At 46.3% G+C, this 19,895-nt stretch overlaps 1 protein-coding gene across 1 annotated transcript in view; it reads right to left on the reverse strand.

Annotated features, from left to right (window-relative positions):
• Positions 1-4,604: 4,604 nt before the first annotated feature.
• Positions 4,605-19,895, reverse strand: part of slc13a5b (solute carrier family 13 member 5b) — a gene marked incomplete at both ends in the record, with an annotated part of 18,525 nt that continues 3,234 nt past the window's right edge. The window contains 4 exons of the mRNA XM_080024778.1: positions 4,605-4,713; positions 18,252-18,373; positions 18,911-19,048; positions 19,564-19,579. Of these exons, the coding sequence (XP_079880904.1) occupies positions 4,605-4,713; positions 18,252-18,373; positions 18,911-19,048; positions 19,564-19,579 (385 nt within the window). The remainder of the gene's footprint in view (positions 4,714-18,251; positions 18,374-18,910; positions 19,049-19,563; positions 19,580-19,895) is intronic.

Here is a 19,895-nt window from a genome sequence, read left to right on the forward strand (position 1 = left end):
CCGATTGCGTCATAGCGGCGCGCAAAGGCTTGTCCCATTTACAAGGCTCCTTCGTATGCGGCCGAGAAATGCAGCCTTCGTTTCACGGTTTTGAAGGCTGCAACAAATGGATCCTTCGCGGCCCAACATATCCCAAGATTCATTGCGTTTTTTTCAGAGATGGCATAAAATAAAATAAAAAATAACAAAACAGCAACTAATGCTCCATCTTCTTAACTTTATTTACCTTCCTTTATTTTTTTCTTGTCCTCTTTTTTCTTTTCGTCTGGTAGGCAACTTCTTTTTCTTTTTTCCTCCGTTGACAAGGCTGTTTCCGTTGGCAGCAATCATGGTTGCTAGGCAGCACAGGAGCGGCGAGTCGTCACGCAAGGTAACGGCTTGTTACGCAAACCGGAAATGCTCGTAAACCGAGACCTGCGGAGACCAGGCCCCCAGGACTGTGACTTCTCCAAGCAGCCAGCATGGACATGTGGCCAAGCCATTGGTGTTGCATGGTTGTGGGAGGAGCTTATTTTCATGCGGTCCGGAGGCAGATATCCCCGTCCACACAGTACAAGCGGCAAACAAGATTGTGTCTCCGCAAAAAAATTATGGATATCAATCATAGGCTCATACTTATCTTTAGACCATATACTATTAAAATGGAAGTTTTCTCATTTCAAAACGCCACCTCAAGCGTTGTATTAGCCTAACGGCTTTTAACAGCTTTCAGTTTGTTTTCGCCAGGCTAGATGCTACAGAACGAGAATGATTCTACATCCGCTACCAGTCTGCTACGCTTGCCGCTCTCTTTCTTTATAGGTCCATAATGCCGCTACGCCATGCTACGTCATGCTTCCGGGCCGCATGCATTTCCGGATAAATGCTTCCTTGTTGCTTCTTTGCGCCAATGAGCAGCTTTCATGGGAATGAATGGGCGCCGTGTTTCAATCCGGTGTCCATTTCTTTATATGTCCATGGCGTAGACCGTCTCAATTAACAACGCTCGTTCGGCCTTCGAATCGGCCTTCACAGGCTATGGCCTTCATAGACCGCGTAGACCGCGTCCTTAGAAGGATGCGGCCCCTCGATTGAGACACGGCTAGTGCGTGCCATAATGAAAGCTGCTGTAATTTTGCGTTCATATCATATCAGCCACGTGACGTCCGTAACTTCCTGTGAGTCAGCTGCTGTGGATATATGGCCCTCACAAACATGTGTCAAACCTGCCGGCAGACTATGGTCAACTTTTGGGTCAACCGGTTAACTTTATTTGATCGGGTGATTTGTCCCAAATAACGCCACATACACAAAACTGCGGGTGTTACTTTTTCAGTGTTGGTGTTAATCAACAGAGTGCAGTGTTATTTTAACACTTAATAGATCAAAATGTACACCAGGAGAGTTTTTTGATGAAAGTGTTGGTGTAGATTTTGGTCGTTAGGGGGATTCTCACACCGTGAGTGTTAATTTGACCACACCCTCGCATTTCCGGTGACTTGTCATTTTCTGCTACCTATCAGATTTTGCTCCCTAGTGGTTCTGCGCATGCGCATTCCGAAAATAATAATCCTGCGTGAGCAGCCGTCACATTCTGCTACCTTTTTGGCTGATGGCGAGTATTTTCTTTAAAACGTGTTTTTAACTGCGCAATTATGCTACACATATGTTTAAATTGTGCCTTTTGACATGTGAGTATGTATGTGACTGGCTGCTGAATATAGAAATAAAATGAAAGGCTATTCTATGTGTTAACTTTACCGGACTCGGAGTGGAGAAAGTTTTTGCCGGTGGTGGGGGAGGGGAGGTGTACATAACTCTATCAAACGATGCTCCCAGTACAGAATCACGTTATTTGACACCACTACTCATGTATGGGTCTACAGATCAAATACGCTACCAATGACGTAAGTAGGCATTTTCTGATAGGGTAGCATGATTTGATATAGGCTATTAAACAGCATCAAAATATCCAGAACTTTCGGTAGCCATCTTTTCAACCGCTGCGATAATTTTGCGAGATTTATGTTTAGTCATAGCCGTAACAAACTCCGGTAGTTATCTCAATGCCGGAGTTACACAGTGTCTCATGCAGTTGGCCCGCTGTGGCCACCATACTGCCAGCCTTCCAAAAGCAGGCTACTTACCAAGACCTGCTCATCTTAGCCCGCCACCACCTCTTCAGCCCTTCTCAGCAGTCCGCGTGCCTCCATAGCGTGCCTCCATACCCTCCAGTCTTCAGTCCAACAGACCATGGGGCTCAGTATGATTCTGGACCACGCGTCAGGTATTCACCTAGCCCTAGAGGAGCGCGCCAAGCCCAACCGCTGGAGTCAGGGACCTGCTTTCCTCCTCAGGGGATCAGAGGAGTGGCCGGTGAGACCTTCCACGGTGTCAGAGCTAGACCCATCTGAGTATCACAAGACAGCTTTCTGTGGAGTCAGCGGTTCAACAACCTAAATCGAATCAGATCAAATTTATTTATATAGCCCAATATCACAAATAGCAATTTGCCTCAGTGGGCTTTACAATCGAACACAATAAAAACATACACAGTGAAACAATCCATAAAAGATAAAAATGTCCATAGTGAGAATGTAGGTAGATTTCGATAAGATGTCCATAGACTTCAGAAGCTGCCAGACAAAGGGCCACACCGTCACTCATCCTTCAAGTCACCATCACTCTTCATGATGTAACCTGAAGAATAACGAGGAGACAACCAAGGAGTCACACATACAGACATAGTGCGAGGGAAATGTGAGGTGGGAGGAAGAAGAGGGATATCATCCGCTAGAGTCTGGCAGATGAGATCCCGAATGAATAGAATAACTTATCTAGTGAATAGACGGTCAACTGTTCATGACGAACGGGACCCGCAGTAGGAGGGAGCAGGATCCAGGGTGTCCAATCAGCACACAGGACCTGCATGCGAAGAGAGGACGGAGGGAGGAGCTATGGCTCGGAAGTTTGGGAGATAAGAAAAAAAAAAATAATAAAAAAAAAAAAATAGGGCCCACAGCACGTTGCCCAAGAGGCCCCCACGCCGACGGGAGACCCACCACCAATGGGACCACGCCAGCCAAGCAATCCCCGTGCCCCCCACCCCCCCGCATTCACACCACCCTCACCCTATGGGGAAGCCAGGTCACCACCAACCCAAACTGAGTCTTTCCACCCCTGGCTTCCCCTCGGTCTAAGTTAAAAACACCCCTAGATCTAAGTTAAAAACACCCCTAGATCTATGTTAAAAACACCCCTAGATCTAAATTAAAAACACCCCTAGATCTAAGTTAAAAACACCCCCGACCCCAAGCTGCAGGCCACCCCATGAGAGGGCCCGGAGAACAGTCATACAGGAGCCGGCACGGCCACAGAGGCGGAGGAACTCCCCGGCGCAGAAGGCCGCGGACCACGGCGGAGACAAGGCCCCCGGCACCCCAAGCGCGGAGCAGGCCGCGAGACAACCGGCCACGGACAGCCGGCGCCAGCACCGAAAAACACACAAAGGCCCCACAGGCGCGGCCCCCACCAACACCAGCACCCAGCGGTGTAAACAATACCTAGACTGAGACCCTCCCTCTGCAGAAAAGGACTATAATTTATTTAAAAGTTTAAAGCCTCCCCTGCTGAAGACTACGACTCCTGGAAGGATTTAGTTGGAGCCACAGCACGGGAGCTTCACGGGGCGGCTGACCAGAGTGTTCCTACTGCATCCGACTATCAGCAGTCAGAGATGCTGATTTTCAAGCGAGTGCAACAGGACAGCTTCTCAGAGGAGTTAAACCGTCTGAAGGCAGGCAAACCCGTGCAGAACAGTAGCCGTCTACTGACCCTTTCCCCAGAGTTGGATCCTGATGGAGGGATCATACGGGTTGGAGGCAGGCTACGACGAGTATTAGTACTGCAGACCAGCACCATACACCCGATCGTCTTGGACCCTGCTCATCCATCCACTAAGCTCCTGATACAGGACTACGATGTCCGCCTATGTCATCCAGGGTGTGAGCGCGTGTATGCAGAGATACGGCGTACCTTTTACGGGGAAGAGAGGCTATTCCACACATGCAGCACCTCTGCAAAGAGTGTCGCCGATGGAAGGGTCGTCCCTCTGTGCCTAAGATTTCTGACCTACCCGCGGCGCGTCTACGTCTCTTCAAACCGCCGTTCTATTCTACCGGTGTTGACTGTTTTGGGCCATTCCAGGTTAAGCTGGGCCGGCGGACAGAGAAGAGATGGGGCATCATCTTTAAATGCCTTACCACCCGGGCGGTGCACTTCGACCTCTTGCACAGCATAGATGTTGACTCCTACCTGATGTCCCTCAGAAGATTTATAGCCCGCAGAGGAACCGCAGCAGAGGTTTACTCAGACCAGGGGACCAATTTCAAAGCCGGTGAGAGGGAGCTGAGAGAAGCTTTCGCCAGCATGAACCCAGAACTCCAGAAGATCGCCTTCCACTTTAACCCTCCTGCAGCACCCCATTTCGGCGGAGCTTAGGAACGGGAAATAAGATCAGCTAAGGCAGCTTTGTACACGGTGATCGGAGCTCAGTCAGTGTCTCAAGAGGTACTCCTAACCGTCCTGCTGGAGGTTGAAGCGATTCTAAACTCCAAGCCCCTGGGCTACACCTCATCCAGCATAGCTGATGAAGACCCAGTGACCCCGAACGTCCTCTTGATGGGGCGGCCTGATGGTGCACTGCCACAGGTGGTGTATCCTATGGACAAGGGACTGACCAGGAAGAGATGGAGACATTGTCAGATTATGGCAGACCATTTCTGGGCAAGCCTTGTCCGGAAATACTTGCCTACCCTGCAACCTCGTCAGAATGGCATTCCACTCCAGATGACCTTGCTGTGGATGCGGTCGTCATGCTAGTGGATCCCCAGTTCCCCAGAGCAAGTTGGCCCATCGGGAGGGTCACCAGAGTTCATCGAAGCGCAGATGGTCACGTAAGGTCGGCCGACGTTCGTGTCAAGGATCAAAGTTACACCCGGCCAATGGCCCGACTCATCCGTCTTCCTGCCATCCCGGATTCAGATGAGGATGCAGATCGTCCACAACCATAAGGACTGATGAGCCTTTTTCATGTGTAAATTGCAGTAGCAATTTAGGGGCGGCTGTACAAAAGGCTTTGCTGATCACGACAGACAGACAGACATACATCCCCATTCCAAAGAGCCAGCTTGGCTACCAATCAGAATCATGTTGGTCCCGTTTCCTGTAATAACCATAGATAGTAAATAATATGGATGTAGCATCCGGGCTGACCTCAGTTATTCACACGGCATCCAATAATCCTGGTTTATGCGCGTCGCCATTTTGTGAGATTTTTACTCCGCCTCACGTCGGGGGGAGGGAGATAGCTGACGTATACCTCCGAGGCAAAGTGAGGGACAACGGGCGGAGAGCTGTCACTCAAGAGATTGCCCCAATACATTTTAACCTCCGATAAAATAAAAACTAGCGTGGTCCAAAAAAATTCACCCCCCTCAGTATTGTCATGGAGATATGACCTAAACATACAGACTAAAATGGTTTTGTGGACCAGGCTGTAAATAGGTTTAATAAGACTTTGAAAACAGCCTGTCTAACAAGTGAGTCAAAGAAAAACTGCTCGGTCTTGGTACCACCCCCCAGTGGCACTTCCGTGTTACTACAGTTGTGGTCACTTCCTTATTGGATGCTGGTAAAAATCGCTGCGGTTGGGGCTTGGTAATAACCCAATGAACATGGACAGTCACAAGACTTTCCCATTTCTGAAAGCAGGATGAATTAAGCTTTGATCTGGAACAATATCAAGATGAATCAAACTCAGACTAATTATTTGGATGATTTAATTGTGGTGAGTTTTTTCTTTTCTTTTCCGTGTCAGTATTATCACCTCTGAGTCAGAGGGAAGCTCTACTTTTCCGAAAACCACCCACGGCACCGAGAGCATGGGCGTAAAATTGCGTATGGACGGTGTGGACGTGTCCATACCAATATTCAAATGTGCTGAAATTGTCCACACCAATATGAGAAGGATAATGCGCGAAACAGCGCCCCTTTACATTTAGATTCTGAAGACGCGGCGAAACACGACACTGCACACTGTATGTCTGCGAGAAAAAATAGAAAAAGAATTGACCAATCAGGTGAGGCTATTACCATGACACTGCCCTCTGTGATTGGTCAGGAGGGTGCCAAGGGAAGCCACTCGGCCTTTGGCTTCACACCAATCAAATCAAAGCATCATTATCAACGTCACTGAAATTTAACAACAATAACAATAGCGGGAGATTAGCATGTTTGAATTGTTATCATATTAGCAAGAACAGTTATGGAGGGTGGAGATTTTGAGTATTTAGTAACAAATTATTTTACCAAACTGCCAATTGAGAAGCCATTAAAAATCAAATCTGACGGCAGGCCAATGCGTGTGGAGAGAAAGAAAGTTTATCGCACTTTCCGTGAGGATAACTATGTCCGCACCGAGTGGCTAGCTGGTAGCGGCAAACTTCAGCTAATGGCCTTCCTCTACAAATAGTGAGTAAAATACACACCTTCTCCCGGCGCGGGTTAACTGTTCCCTTAACTGTCTGTGTAAATATGTGTGTTATGTTTTGTGTTATTTTATTGCTAATTGTGCCTTGATTGCCTGGATTAAGTTACATTGGTAGGCCTACTGTATATCCACTGAAGTTGTTCTGGGTTGTTTTAAGTATAGTGTTGTAATGAACATTTGGCCTAGTTCTTAAACGAAAAGGATGTATAAAAAGTGTGTATGTCAAGCACCTACAACTGATTGTGTGAGTCGTGTCTCATGTGAACGTGAAACTTAAAATAGCCTTAAACGTCCCCTAATTATATTGTGAATGAATTCGAATCTGCATTGGGCATTAAGCGGCTAGTTGTGCATTCCGGTCGGGGTTGGGGGGTGCATTTATAATAAAATTTATAATTTAATAAGACGATAAGGAAGTGTGTGAATGAGTGAGTGAGTGAGTGAGAGAGAGAGAGCGAACGAGCGGTGTCGGACAGATTACAGGCGTGTGTAAATCCTGGTAAAGTGAGCAGGCGCTATAATAGCTCTTGTAGTTACATTAAATACAAGCTGCGACGTAGCCTACTCTTTACTGTCCCCCACCTTCCAATACACATGTAGATTAAAGGTGTTGTCTCACTTGGCTTCCTCAAAAAAAATCCCCACGCCACGCCACTGGAAAGGAGAAAGCAGAACCAAAGCACTGTGCAAATTTCGCACCATATATGCCTATTGATTCTGCTCTGCTATGTGCTGTAGTAAAGATAGGTCGCCTTGGAAACAATTAAGCCCCCGTAGACCGCGAGCATCTTGTCTTTTTTACTCGCGCAAATCACCATTCTCTGCAGCCGTCACCGGCTCTGTGTTGTTTCTCTCTCACCGGCTCGTCGAGGCTCGGGCACGCTCGCGCTTCAGCTGCGCTCCAACTCCCCGGTTCACTCGTAAACTGAAATTCCGAGTCGGGGACAGCCCTACTGTGAAACATAAGCAGCCAATGATGTATGAATATAATACGTTTTTTAGTACAAAACGATTGATAGCCGCTCAACTCTTGACTAAACTGTACATAGATACATGATAAAACTGGTTTGGTTAATAAACTAGTGAGCGGTTGGATGCTGGATCTGGGGCAAGGGCGTTTCGCCAAATTGTGTGACGTTTCGCCAAAATGTGTCCCCACCAATATGAACATCAAAGTTTCAGTGTATCGCAGCAACGCGATTTGAGACGCCTATCCCTCCAGGTGAGGGAAGGGGAGCAGGAGCCTTGTTTGAGACAGTTATTTGTCGTCATAATGACTGATAACGGGGCTGAACCATCAAAGAAAAAAAAGAAAATGCAATGAAGAAAAGCTAAAAGGGAGAGTGATAGGCGGGCGGGAGGGCGTTGCCAAGCAAAGTATACACAATTTCACGGGAGCATGGAGCGAACCAAGACTGCAGTGTTTACTCCTAAATGAATGAGCGGTAGCCTACTAAAACAAAGTTTACTTTGCCTCACCAGCATCATCAGATGACCATTATTAATCTGAAATAGTCATTATTTACAACAACACAAACACATTACCTCATCGTGATCCATACTAACTGCCATCTCTCGTTCATTCGCTTTCTGTGAGGACACGTAATCGTTCAGCTCCGTGAGAGGTGACACTGCATCAACTCATTGCAATCAGGTGTGTGTAGCACTGACTGGCATTAGTTGATGCTGTGTCACTAACCACTCTCACGGAGCCGAAAATAGTCTGGTGCCCTCACACTTTCAACACACGGACATGCACTATATTGCTTCCTGATCATTAGAATCTTGCACAACCGGCACGAGCTAGAAAACAGCTTCACGACAGCTGGCGTCGTAAAAATACTACCGCTTTTGTCCAAAGGGGCCGCCAACGTGCCATGTTACTCGTAGTGGCTTTAAATGCAGCTTTGAATTATTCATTGTTCGTTATTACCTGTATTACTTGTGCTGTCCAGTTTTACACATGCAATAGAAGTCTTGATCTCTGAAAATCTGATGATGTAGATATATTTGGCTGACTTTGGAGTTATCAAAGTGGAATGACTTAATCCGAACAAGGAAATGATCAGAAAGCCATTAACAGTTCAGCCTGGTCACTGTTGTTGTCCTGTGGCCAAAACATTGCAAAGAAAGGTCCTCTGTCCTTTTGGCCTGACTCTTATTCACCGCTCAACTTGATACTCTGATTGCTGACTGAAAACCATCTCTACACATACAGGGATGGATTGTATCGGACAGGCTGCATATTGTCCTCCTGTGAAACTGATACGGGAAAGGTCGAAGGCCAATTGGGCTTTAAAAAAAAAAATCCACCCATTCACAAAATACTCTCAAATGCTCCAGGTGGATGAGACTCAGAATGTGCCTTGTGACCTGACCTCTTATGTGGAATGTTTTTCATTCCCAAATGACAGTATCATTTTCTGGACGTAATTTATTTATCTTGCTGACTCAGCAAGCAGAGTTTCAAACGACAAAGCCTTACGTGTGTGTATATATAGCCAATAATTTAGGCATACATGAGGATATGTTTCAGTTGGATAATGAGTGGGTGGCTGAGAGGCAGCAATGGGAGAGAAAGGCACTGTAATTACATTGCTTTTTTCCCCATAGTTGGACCCAAGATCATAGTGATCTGAACTGCCCTACGGACTTAACCGTTAACCACTTTTTAACAGTTGGACTGAGGTCAGTTCTTTGACACTCTCCTTTTCATTTCTTCCTCTAACTTTTCTGTAGACGTGTAACCATTCAGGACTTTTACCTCTCTCCAGTCTGGTAGGCGCTACAGAGCACTGTACGCCAAAACACCCAGACACATAAGTAACAGGCCATCACTCTTAAGAACAGTTTCTGTATATCAATACTTTTTGGAAAGTAATCCTTTAACAGTAAAACATCTGCTTACTTACATAGAAAAATTATATATTGACAGTTTTAAAAACACATTGTTATGTCATACGTACAATGTACCCATTATTGTCCAATATAAAAATCCTGCACCTTGTGCGTGGTGAATACTGTATACATATACATATATACAGTACATACTGTGTATAATCATTTTGTGTAAAGTAATTAATTTCATAATCCATTCTGTCACTACTTCAGCCACAATTTAGTTTTTTGTCACTTGTCTGTTCCCGTATTAACTCTCTTGTCATTTCAGACCCGGCCACTCCCCCCTGCTCTGCACTCCCTGCTGATTACTTCCACCTGGCCTAACCACACTCACCTGCTCCCCATCAGCTATTAGCCCCACAGTATATATACCGGTTCATTCCCTCAGTTCCCTGCCAGATTGTCTTTGTGTTACATTGCTCTCCAGCCTATTCTGAATTCCTGCCTGTTTACCTGCCTGCCTGTTCGTGTTCTGACCCATCCTTTTGGATTTTGGATTCCCTTTGCCTGCCCCTCTTGGACTTGTTGCCTCGCTACTACCTGGTTTGATTCTTTATTAAACTTTGTTGCTATACCTGAACGGTTTGTTGTCGTGCTATTGGGTTCTGGCCTGCCATTTTGGTACAATCCTGACAGTACAATCTGGCCCAAAAGATGAACCCAGCCGACACAAAGGCTCTTAAGGAAGAAGTGGCAGCACAAGGTGCCGCCCTACACCAGCATTCGAGACAGTTCACCGCTATGGAAGTGGCTTTCCAGGAAGCTTCGGAACGCCACAATCAGCATTTTGAGGTTCTGAGCGGCCAGCTCCAGCAGCTCACGCTGGCCAGTCAGACCCCAGCGGTTCAACCACCCACCAGCCCTCCTGTCCCTGCTGTCTCCCGTCCAGAGCCCCGCTTAAGTGCTCTAGAGCGCTTTTCTGGAGCTCCAGATACCTGTCGCTCCTTTCTGACTCTGTGCTCATTGACTTTTGAACTACAACCTCTCACATATCCCACGGAGAGGTCGAGAGTGGCTTTCATGATCACCCAGCTTACTGGGCGGGCCCGGAACTGGGGTGCCGCCGAGTGGGAGAAGCAGTCGGCTCTCTGTTCTTCTGTGGCTGCCTTCTCTGAGGGTCTTCGGAAGGTGTTTGATCATGCTACCCCTGGTCGAGAGGCTGCTCGGGGTCTGTTTAACCTGGCTCAGGGGAGCCGGGGAGTGACTGATTATTCCATCGAGTTCCGGACTATCGCTGCAGAGAGTGACTGGAACTCTTCCTCCCTGGCTGACGCCTTTTACAACGGACTTTCTGATGCCATCAAGGACGAGCTGGCGGCCCGGGATCCTCCAGGGGATTTGGACGTTCTCATCGCCACCGCTATCCGCATCGATGGACGTATCCAGGAGAGGAGACGAGAGAAGGTACAGACCAGCACTTCCCGTAGCCTTCCACGTCTTCCAGTTTCACCTTCCACTTCAACGTGTTTTCCTACCGCTGCTGCCTCTAGTGACCCAGTTGAACCCATGCAGCTGGGCAGGACCAGGCTGTCAGCTGCTGAACGACAACGGCGCCAAAGGGAGAACTGTTGCATGTACTGTGGAGAGGGAGGCCATTACGTGTCATCCTGTCCAGTAAAAGACAGGGCTCACCAGGAATCCAGAGGGCGCTGGTGAGCCGCATCAAGAACTTTGAAGGTCCCTCTCGAGCACTACTTCATGCCCAGCTCAACTTTAATGGTCTGTCCCATACTGTCGCTGTCCTCATTGACTCGGGAGCTGACACCAACCTTCTGGATCGGGGCCTTGCCATGCAGCTGGGTATTAACCAGGAACCCTTGGCCGAGCCTATTGAGGCTACTGCTCTCGATGGGCGCCTCCTCTGCACTGTAACCCATCGCACAGTTCCTATTCATCTGGGCATATCAGGTAACCACACTGAATCACTAACCTTTCACCTGATTAATGCACCTCAGCAGCCAGTGGTCTTGGGGTATCCTTGGTTAATTAAACATAATCCACACATTGACTGGAGAACCGGTTCCATTCTACAATGGAGTGATCAATGTCTTGCGGTCTGTCTGAAATCTGCCTTGTTACCTGCCTGCAGCACCCCTTCTTCTAATGAATTCCCAGATCTCTCAGGTGTCCCGTCGGAGTACTACGACTTAAAGGAGGTGTTTAACAAGGTACGGGCCACCTCTCTTCCCCCACACCGCCCGTATGATTGTGCCATTGACCTCCTCCCTGGCTCATCCCCACCCAGGGGGAGGCTCTACTCTCTGTCGGCCCCGGAAACCAGGACCATGGACGAATACATAAACAACTCACTGGCAGCAGGCCTCATCCGTCCCTCTTCATCACCTGCTGGAGCAGGGTTTTTCTTCGTGGGTAAGAAGGACAAATCCCTCCGGCCCTGCATCGATTACCGCGGTCTGAATGATGTCACCATTAAGAACAGGTACCCCCTCCCACTCATCTCTTCTGCATTTGAACTTTTGCAAGGGGCCTCTGTGTTTACCAAGCTTGATCTCAGGAATGCCTATCACCTAGTTCGCATTCGGGAGGGGGATGAGTGGAAGACGGCGTTCAATACCCCTAGGGGCCACTACGAGTACCTGGTAATGCCTTTCGGACTCACAAATGCTCCTGCAGTATTCCAAGCCTTAGTGAATGATGTGCTCCGGGATTTTCTCAATGTATTTGTGTTTGTTTATCTTGATGACATCCTCATCTTCTCCAAGTCCGAACAGGACCATGTGCAGCATGTCCGCAGGGTTCTCCAGAGACTCCTAGAGAACCAGCTGTTCGTGAAGGTCGAGAAGTCCGAGTTCCATGCCACTGAGGTGTCGTTCCTGGGATACATAATTTCAGTCGGAAGTATTCACATGGATCCCACCAAGATTAAAGCGGTGGTGGATTGGCCGGTCCCCACCACTCGTAAGAAGCTTCAACAATTTCTGGGGTTTGCCAATTTCTATCGTAGGTTTATCCGCAACTATAGTTCTGTAGCAGCTCCCCTGACAGCCCTCACCTCCCAAAAGGTAGCCTTCCAATGGTCCCCTACTGCAGGAAGGGTGTTCAGTGAGTTAAGGTCACGGTTCTCTTCTGCTCCCATCCTCATCCTACCAGATCCAGAACGCCAGTTTGTCGTTGAGGTGGATGCGTCAGACTCCGGGGTGGGGGCAGTCCTGTCTCAGCGGTCAGGTAAAGACCAAAAGTTACATCCATGTGCCTTTTTCTCCCGCAAATTGTCCCCAGCGGAGAGAAATTATGACGTTGGAAACCGGGAGCTATTGGCGGTTAAGATGGCTCTCAAGGAGTGGAGGCACTGGTTGGAGGGGGCGAAGAATCCGTTTGTGGTGTGGACGGACCACAAAAACCTGGAGTACATCCGGTCAGCCAAACGGTTGAACTCCCGTCAGGCCAGGTGGGCGTTGTTCTTTAATCGTTTTGATTTTACCCTGTCTTATCGCCCAGGTTCTAGGAACGTCAAACCAGATGCCCTGTCCCGTCAGTTCCAATCCGAACATGTTCCCACACATCCTGAGAGCATCCTCCCCACTAAGATGGTCATCGGCGCAGTTACCTGGGACATTGTGGACAAGGTAAAACGGGCCCAGGCCGACCACCCGGCCCCCAGTGCTTGCCCTGATAATCGTCTGTATGTGCCTGTGAATCTCCGCTCTCAGGTCCTCCAGTGGGGACATTCTTCTCGCCTTGCCTGTCATCCAGGGGTTAGGCGCACTCTAGCCCTGCTGAAGCAACGGTTCTGGTGGGCTACCATGGAAGAGGACGCCAAGGAGTTCATCGCTGCTTGCTGTGTTTGCTCCCAGCACAAGATCGCTCGCCATGCCCCTGCGGGCCTTCTTCAGCCACTGCCTGTTCCTCATCGTCCGTGGTCCCACATCTCGATCGACTTCGTCACCGGACTGCCTCCCTCCGAGGGTAACACCACTATTCTTACTATTGTGGACAGATTTTCTAAATCTGCTCAGTTTGTTCCGTTGCCCAAGTTACCATCTGCCAAGGAAACAGCTGAAATTATGTTGCATCATGTTTTCCGTCTGCACGGCCTTCCCTGTGACATTGTCTCCGACCGGGGGCCGCAGTTCACTTCTCGTTTCTGGACAGAGTTTTGTCAGCTGTTGGGGGCCACGGTCAGCTTATCCTCGGGTTTCCATCCTCAATCCAACGGCCAGACTGAGCGGATGAACCAGGAGATGGAGACTGCCTTGCGCTGCATCACATCCCAGAACCCGTCCTCCTGGTCCAAGCAGCTCCTATGGGTGGAGTATGCTCACAACCAGTGTTGGGAACGTTACTTTAAAAAAGTAATTAGTTATAGTTACTCACTACTTGTTCCGAAAAGTAACTGAGTTACTAACTGAATTACTTTATAATAGAAGTAACTAGTTACCAGGGAAAGTAACTATTTGCGTTAGCCTACTGTAAAAAAAAAGTTGCCATATGTCAAAATTTAGATTTTTCTGAGCAGTTTTCACAAGTCAGTTGAAATGAGTAGAACAGACAGGTAGGCCTACTTGTAAGCTACATCACCTTCAATATGTATTGCACATCAACAGACAGCAAGAGGTTTATCCTGCACCTGCAGTATTTTGTTCTCAACAAAAGTAGTAGAGGAAACTGCTGAATGTACCGTGCTGATCTGCTATATCACTGGATTCACTTCAGGGGTGTCGGCTAAAACACCACTTCAGGCCAAAAACGTCAGACTATGAAGCATGAGACGATGAGAGGAGGAGTAAGGATGTATCCGCTGTTTATTTCCTTCTTTAACAAGCACAGCAGCATACAGATCCCAGGAAAAGAACAATAGCAATATTCGGCTCGTGATGACACGCTAAACAGCTGTTGCAACCGGCGAATCGCGTCCGTTTAATAGCGTGCATAAATTATAATTTATAGAGATCGGGAAACTCAATGCATTTACTCACAAGGGCGATGCAAACAAACTCAGGGAGAGCACGTTTCAATCGTGGATTGATAGGTGGTTACTGCGCCAACGTGCACGCTCGTAGCTCACACAACAGAGAGAGAAAGAAAAAGAAACTTCACTAAACAGGCGCTGACGTGACGGCGCTAACTGACAGTTCTAATGTCATCCACACACCGGTCTCCTCACTAGCAGTTTGTGTAGTATGGAGCCAGGGGTGCGTTCGGATTACACCGTTTATTCAATCAATTCAAAGTAACGCACCGCATTTAACGTTCAGTAACGATAACGGCGGTGTAACGGCGGAAAAAGTAATTAGTTAGATTACCCCGTTACTGAAAAAAGAATGGCGTTACGTAACGCCGTTCTTTTAAACGGCGTTATTCCCAACACTGCTCACAACACACTTCCAAGTTCAGCAACAGGTCTTTCCCCCTTCCAGTGCTCTCGAGGATATCAACCTCCATTGTTCCCTGAGCAGGAGCGAGAGGCCAGTGTCCCGTCTGTCCAGGCGTTCGTCCAGCGATGTCGGCGCACCTGGGTGCGGGCCCGTGCTGCTCTCCTGCGCTCGTCCGACCGATACCAGAGATATGCCAATCGCCGTCGGACCCCTGCACCCGGTTACACTCCGGGTCAGAAGGTTTGGTTGTCTACACGGGACCTTCCGCTCCGGGTGGAGTCTAGGAAGTTGGCTCCCAGGTTTGTGGGTCCGTTCTCCATCAATAAAGTCATCAATCCTGCTGCAGTCCGTCTCCGTCTTCCTCGCTCCATGAGGATCCATCCCACCTTCCATGTATCCAAGATCAAACCCGTTAAAGAGTCCCAGCTCCAGCCCTCCTCCAGACCCCCGCCGCCCCCCCAGCTCATTGATGGAGGGCCTGCCTACTCGGTTCATCGTCTCATCAGGTCGCGACGACGGGGAAGGGGTTTCCAATACTTGGTTGATTGGGAGGGTTATGGCCCTGAGGAGCGCTCGTGGGTCCCGGCTCGCCACATCCTGGACCCCGACCTCATCACCACATTCCATAGGGACCATCCTGATCAGCCTGGGGGGACGTCAGGAGCCGTCCCTAGAGGGGGGGGGGTTCTGTCACTACTTCAGCCACAATTTAGTTTTTTGTCACTTGTCTGTTCCCGTATTAACTCTCTTGTCATTTCAGACCCGGCCACTCCCCCCTGCTCTGCACTCCCTGCTGATTACTTCCACCTGGCCTAACCACACTCACCTGCTCCCCATCAGCTATTAGCCCCACAGTATATATACCGGTTCATTCCCTCAGTTCCCTGCCAGATTGTCTTTGTGTTACATTGCTCTCCAGCCTATTCTGAATTCCTGCCTGTTTACCTGCCTGCCTGTTCGTGTTCTGACCCATCCTTTTGGATTTTGGATTCCCTTTGCCTGCCCCTCTTGGACTTGTTGCCTCGCTACTACCTGGTTTGATTCTTTATTAAACTTTGTTGCTATACCTGAACGGTTTGTTGTCGTGCTATTGGGTTCTGGCCTGCCATTTTGGTACAATCCTGACACATTCAGTGAGTACATTGTGTCTATAATGAACAGAAACACGTGAATTGTATAAAGACATTTTACATGGTTTATTTTCATAAATATATTCATGTATACAACTATTTCTCACACACTTGTACCGTAATGCGTAATAGCTCAATGATTTATTGTCCTTGTTTTGTTCTTTTAGCTGAAAACCTTTCTAGTAACTGTGTACAAGTACGTCGAGAGCAACTTAAAATCAAATTCCTTGCATGATCGTTGACCAATAAAGTTACATATTACTGTTTGTGGAAACGTTTGTGTCTTGTTGTACAACTTAAGTCTCATCAGGGGTGAAGGATAATCACATGGGATACTATAGGGTTGTAATAAAGTGCTCTGGGCTCATTAAATGGAAAGCTTATTTGAGCTCATAATGTTTATGACTCAAGACAATACCGTGCAAATATGATTACCTTGACCCTTGGATCACCCAATGTCTCGATAGGACAATGACACAGCGCTTCTTGCCAACATAAATAAAGTGTGGCCTTTCAGTCCAGGATTACTGTGGCTTTTCTGCACTGTCTTTACAGGATTACTTTAGCTTTATGCACGATAAAAGAAACACGTGCACATGCAACACACACGTAATTGTCTGGGAAGTTGAGAAAGAGACAACTAGTGATGAAAGTGTGGGATAATTATTATTATTATTATTATAATTTTTGTTTTGAATAATACAGAAGGATAATGTTGTTTTTCACAGTTAAGACCTACTTTTTGCAAGTCTCTTACTTGTTAAAATGCCTATATTTGGCCTTTAGTGGAAACTGTAAGGATCAGGCTGTAATATGAGTAGCATCATTTTTATCCAACTACTTTTTTTAAATTAAAAATATTTTGTGCATAACTTCAACATTGGACAATACTCTGCATACGTTCAGTACATTTCGTTCTTCCTGTCTTATTAAACTTCATGTAGATGCAGAGTAATAAGAAATAAAACATAGAAGCTCTTAAAAAAACTCATGGCTTTTATTTTTAAGTTTCCCTAAAGGCCTATGAAGTAATGTTTAATTCAGGACACTGGTCATTTACAAAGAGAGGATACTTTATTTATTATTACCAAGGTGGTACAAAATCTTCAATTTGAAGACCAAAAAAAATATACATTGGTTCTTAAATACCACTTTATTACAGTTCAGACAGAATTCACAATTTCGGCATATTTTGTATTTTTCTTAAAATATATAAAAAAAAAACATTATAATAGCTCTTTATGTCTGTACAAGGCACATACAGTTTTCTTGTTTTGTAGTGACGATACATACAAGTCAACACAGGGGTCAATGTAGATGCAAGAGGGCAAAAGTCCATGTTTACTTGGTGTTTATTCCAGTGTCTGCTTTATTGTGCATATTATCCCATTATCTTTAAATACCGAAAATGGCAAACTTAACCAACAGCCTTTTGTTACTTGAATATATTAAGAGTTGTGCTTGCAAAACAATCAGTACTTGACAGCAGTTGTTGAAGAAGTATTTAGATTATTATAAATTTTTTTACTTAAGAAGTTATATTATATATTTTGACACAAACATGTATCAATAGTAAAAGTAGTTATTTAAGGCAGCTGAATTTCACTTGTCAGTTGTAGATTATATGTAATGTTATTGTATTATTATTATTGGTGTTAACATGACACACATTAAATTGTTGTGTTGAAATGCGGTTCATTTGTATGCAGCTGGAACGTCAAATGTACAATAAAATCTCATATTATTTTATTAGGAAAATAGCTATTGACTACAGTGCAGCTGTCAGATAGATGTAGAATAGTAAAAAGAACATTGTTTCACATTTTAAAAAGAAGAGGCATACAATGAAAAGGCCAAGTATACCTCCAAATTGTACTTAAGTGCAGTACCTGAGTAAATGTGATACGTTACGTTTTATATTATTCCAAATGGCTTAATGCTTCTCAGATGCAGCTGCTTGTGATGATTAATTTTGACCTTTGATAAAGTATTGACTTGAGTGGTGTTTCTAGAATTAGCTGCTTAGGAAAAGTATCTCTATTTGAGGATATAAATACATAAATACATATTGCAACCTCACTTTGACACAATTCGTATTTAAAAAAAAGATTGTAATTGAATTCTTCAACCACTCTTCTGTCATTTCCAATCAGACTCATCTCCATTTTCTTTCACAAGCAAGACTCCGGCGTCAGTGAGTGCAAGCCTTGAGGGCCTTGGGTTCTAGCAGCAATCTGGCGGATGCGGCCCACTGTGTACTCATGTGCTGTTTGCTCTGAGGTCTTTGTCAGGCACCATATGGATAGAGAGGGCAGTGTGTGCTAAGATCTCCTCCTATGGCAGAACCAGGCTCACGGCCCAGTTGCGTTGGCCCAGGTGGGGAAGGTGTCCAGGTCAAACATGGCCTTACCCCAGGTGTTGACAGCCAGGGTGATACAAAGGATGCCAATGATGTTCATGACTATTCCTGTCCTGGCCTGATGGAGCAGAAGAGTAAGAAGTGAAGCAGATATAGGTGAGCAGACCACTCTCATGTATTTCCATTAAATATGAGGCTACAGCTAGTTAGATTAGCTTAGTGTAAAAAACAGAAACAGGTGTTAACAGCTAGCCTGTCTCGGTAACAGAATGCAGCTACCAGCACCTCCAAACCTATCTACTTACACATTATATCTTGCTCATCGTTAGTCAGGAAGTGTAGAAACTACAAGTTGAGTTTTCAATGGGCTTATGTGCCTGACTATTTCTTATTCTTAAAGTAATAGGACTTCACGAAAACTTTGCTCCCTGCCATGAAGTAGTACAGTACCTATCTCTACAATCCTCTCAATTGACTCTAACTATGAAAGTGAATTATCATATACAGTATTTCCCATGACATTGAGTAATTCCAGTGACTTTAAACACAAATGTTCAGCTATCCTTACAGTGTAACAGTGACCATAAAGTTACAACTTTGCATATCCAACATATAATTTACTTCACAAAACCCAACAAACCACTTCCATACTCACCATGTCGGCAACCTTGAGGTATCCATAAGAGAAGACTATAGCGTTTGGAGGAGTCGCGACAGGCAGCATGAAGGCAAAAGAGGCACTCAGAGTACAGGGCACCATGACGTACAGCGGGTTGATTCCAATGGACTGAGACTGCAATAATAACACAGAAGGCTTTAACATTCTGTAACCGGGATGAGCAAAACCCTCCACTCCTCTATCTGGCTATTTTTCTGCAACAGGGATCACTGATTCATAACTCAGGAGTGAAACGTGTGCAATACTGTACTGACCGAAAACTCTCATTAGCTGGGTGTAATTAAGATGTAATTGCTGCAGGCTCGGTGTGAGTCATGACATCTTAAATAGAAAAGCACTGCATTTGTAGTGATAATGGCAGACTGAGGTAGGCCTACAGAATACATTACTCAGGAATTCCCTTCTGAATTACATATCCTGCAGCACGGTAGCTTACAAGTGCACTGTAATTTTCTGGTTCTCAAAATAAACAAAGGGAGAAAATACTTTATGGGTGTTCTCCTTTAAACAGTTGGCTGTTTATATTAGGTCACTACAATGGTAGTGTTTTGCCTTGTCTGACTTTTTTTGTTGTGTCTAAATCAAATGCTATAGATTCACATGACAGTAGGACACATACTGGAACATACAACAAACCGTGCCAGACTGCCACAAAGTGTAATCGAGACACTTTCATCTGCATGTACTGATGAGATGTTCTTTTCTTTTACTGTCTTTTATTTTCACACAAGGGTTGGGACACCCCCCTTATGAACCAAATTGGCTTCACCCAACATAAATATCTATGTGAATACCCCTGCTAGGCGCTGTAATTCGCAACCCAGCTTAGACAATCTCTCAGGCTATCTAGTAGAGGGCACAGTAATGCCATTCTTCGACAGCAGCGGGGTAGGCATCGTAACAAGGCACTGGGCTGAATTGGCAGGTTGTTAATGGGCAGAGGGGCCCGGGGAAGGGGGCC

The sequence above is a fragment of the Ammodytes marinus genome (assembly GCF_949987685.1).
Source record: "Ammodytes marinus genome assembly, chromosome: 3".
NCBI classification, from domain to species: domain Eukaryota; kingdom Metazoa; phylum Chordata; class Actinopteri; order Uranoscopiformes; family Ammodytidae; genus Ammodytes; species Ammodytes marinus.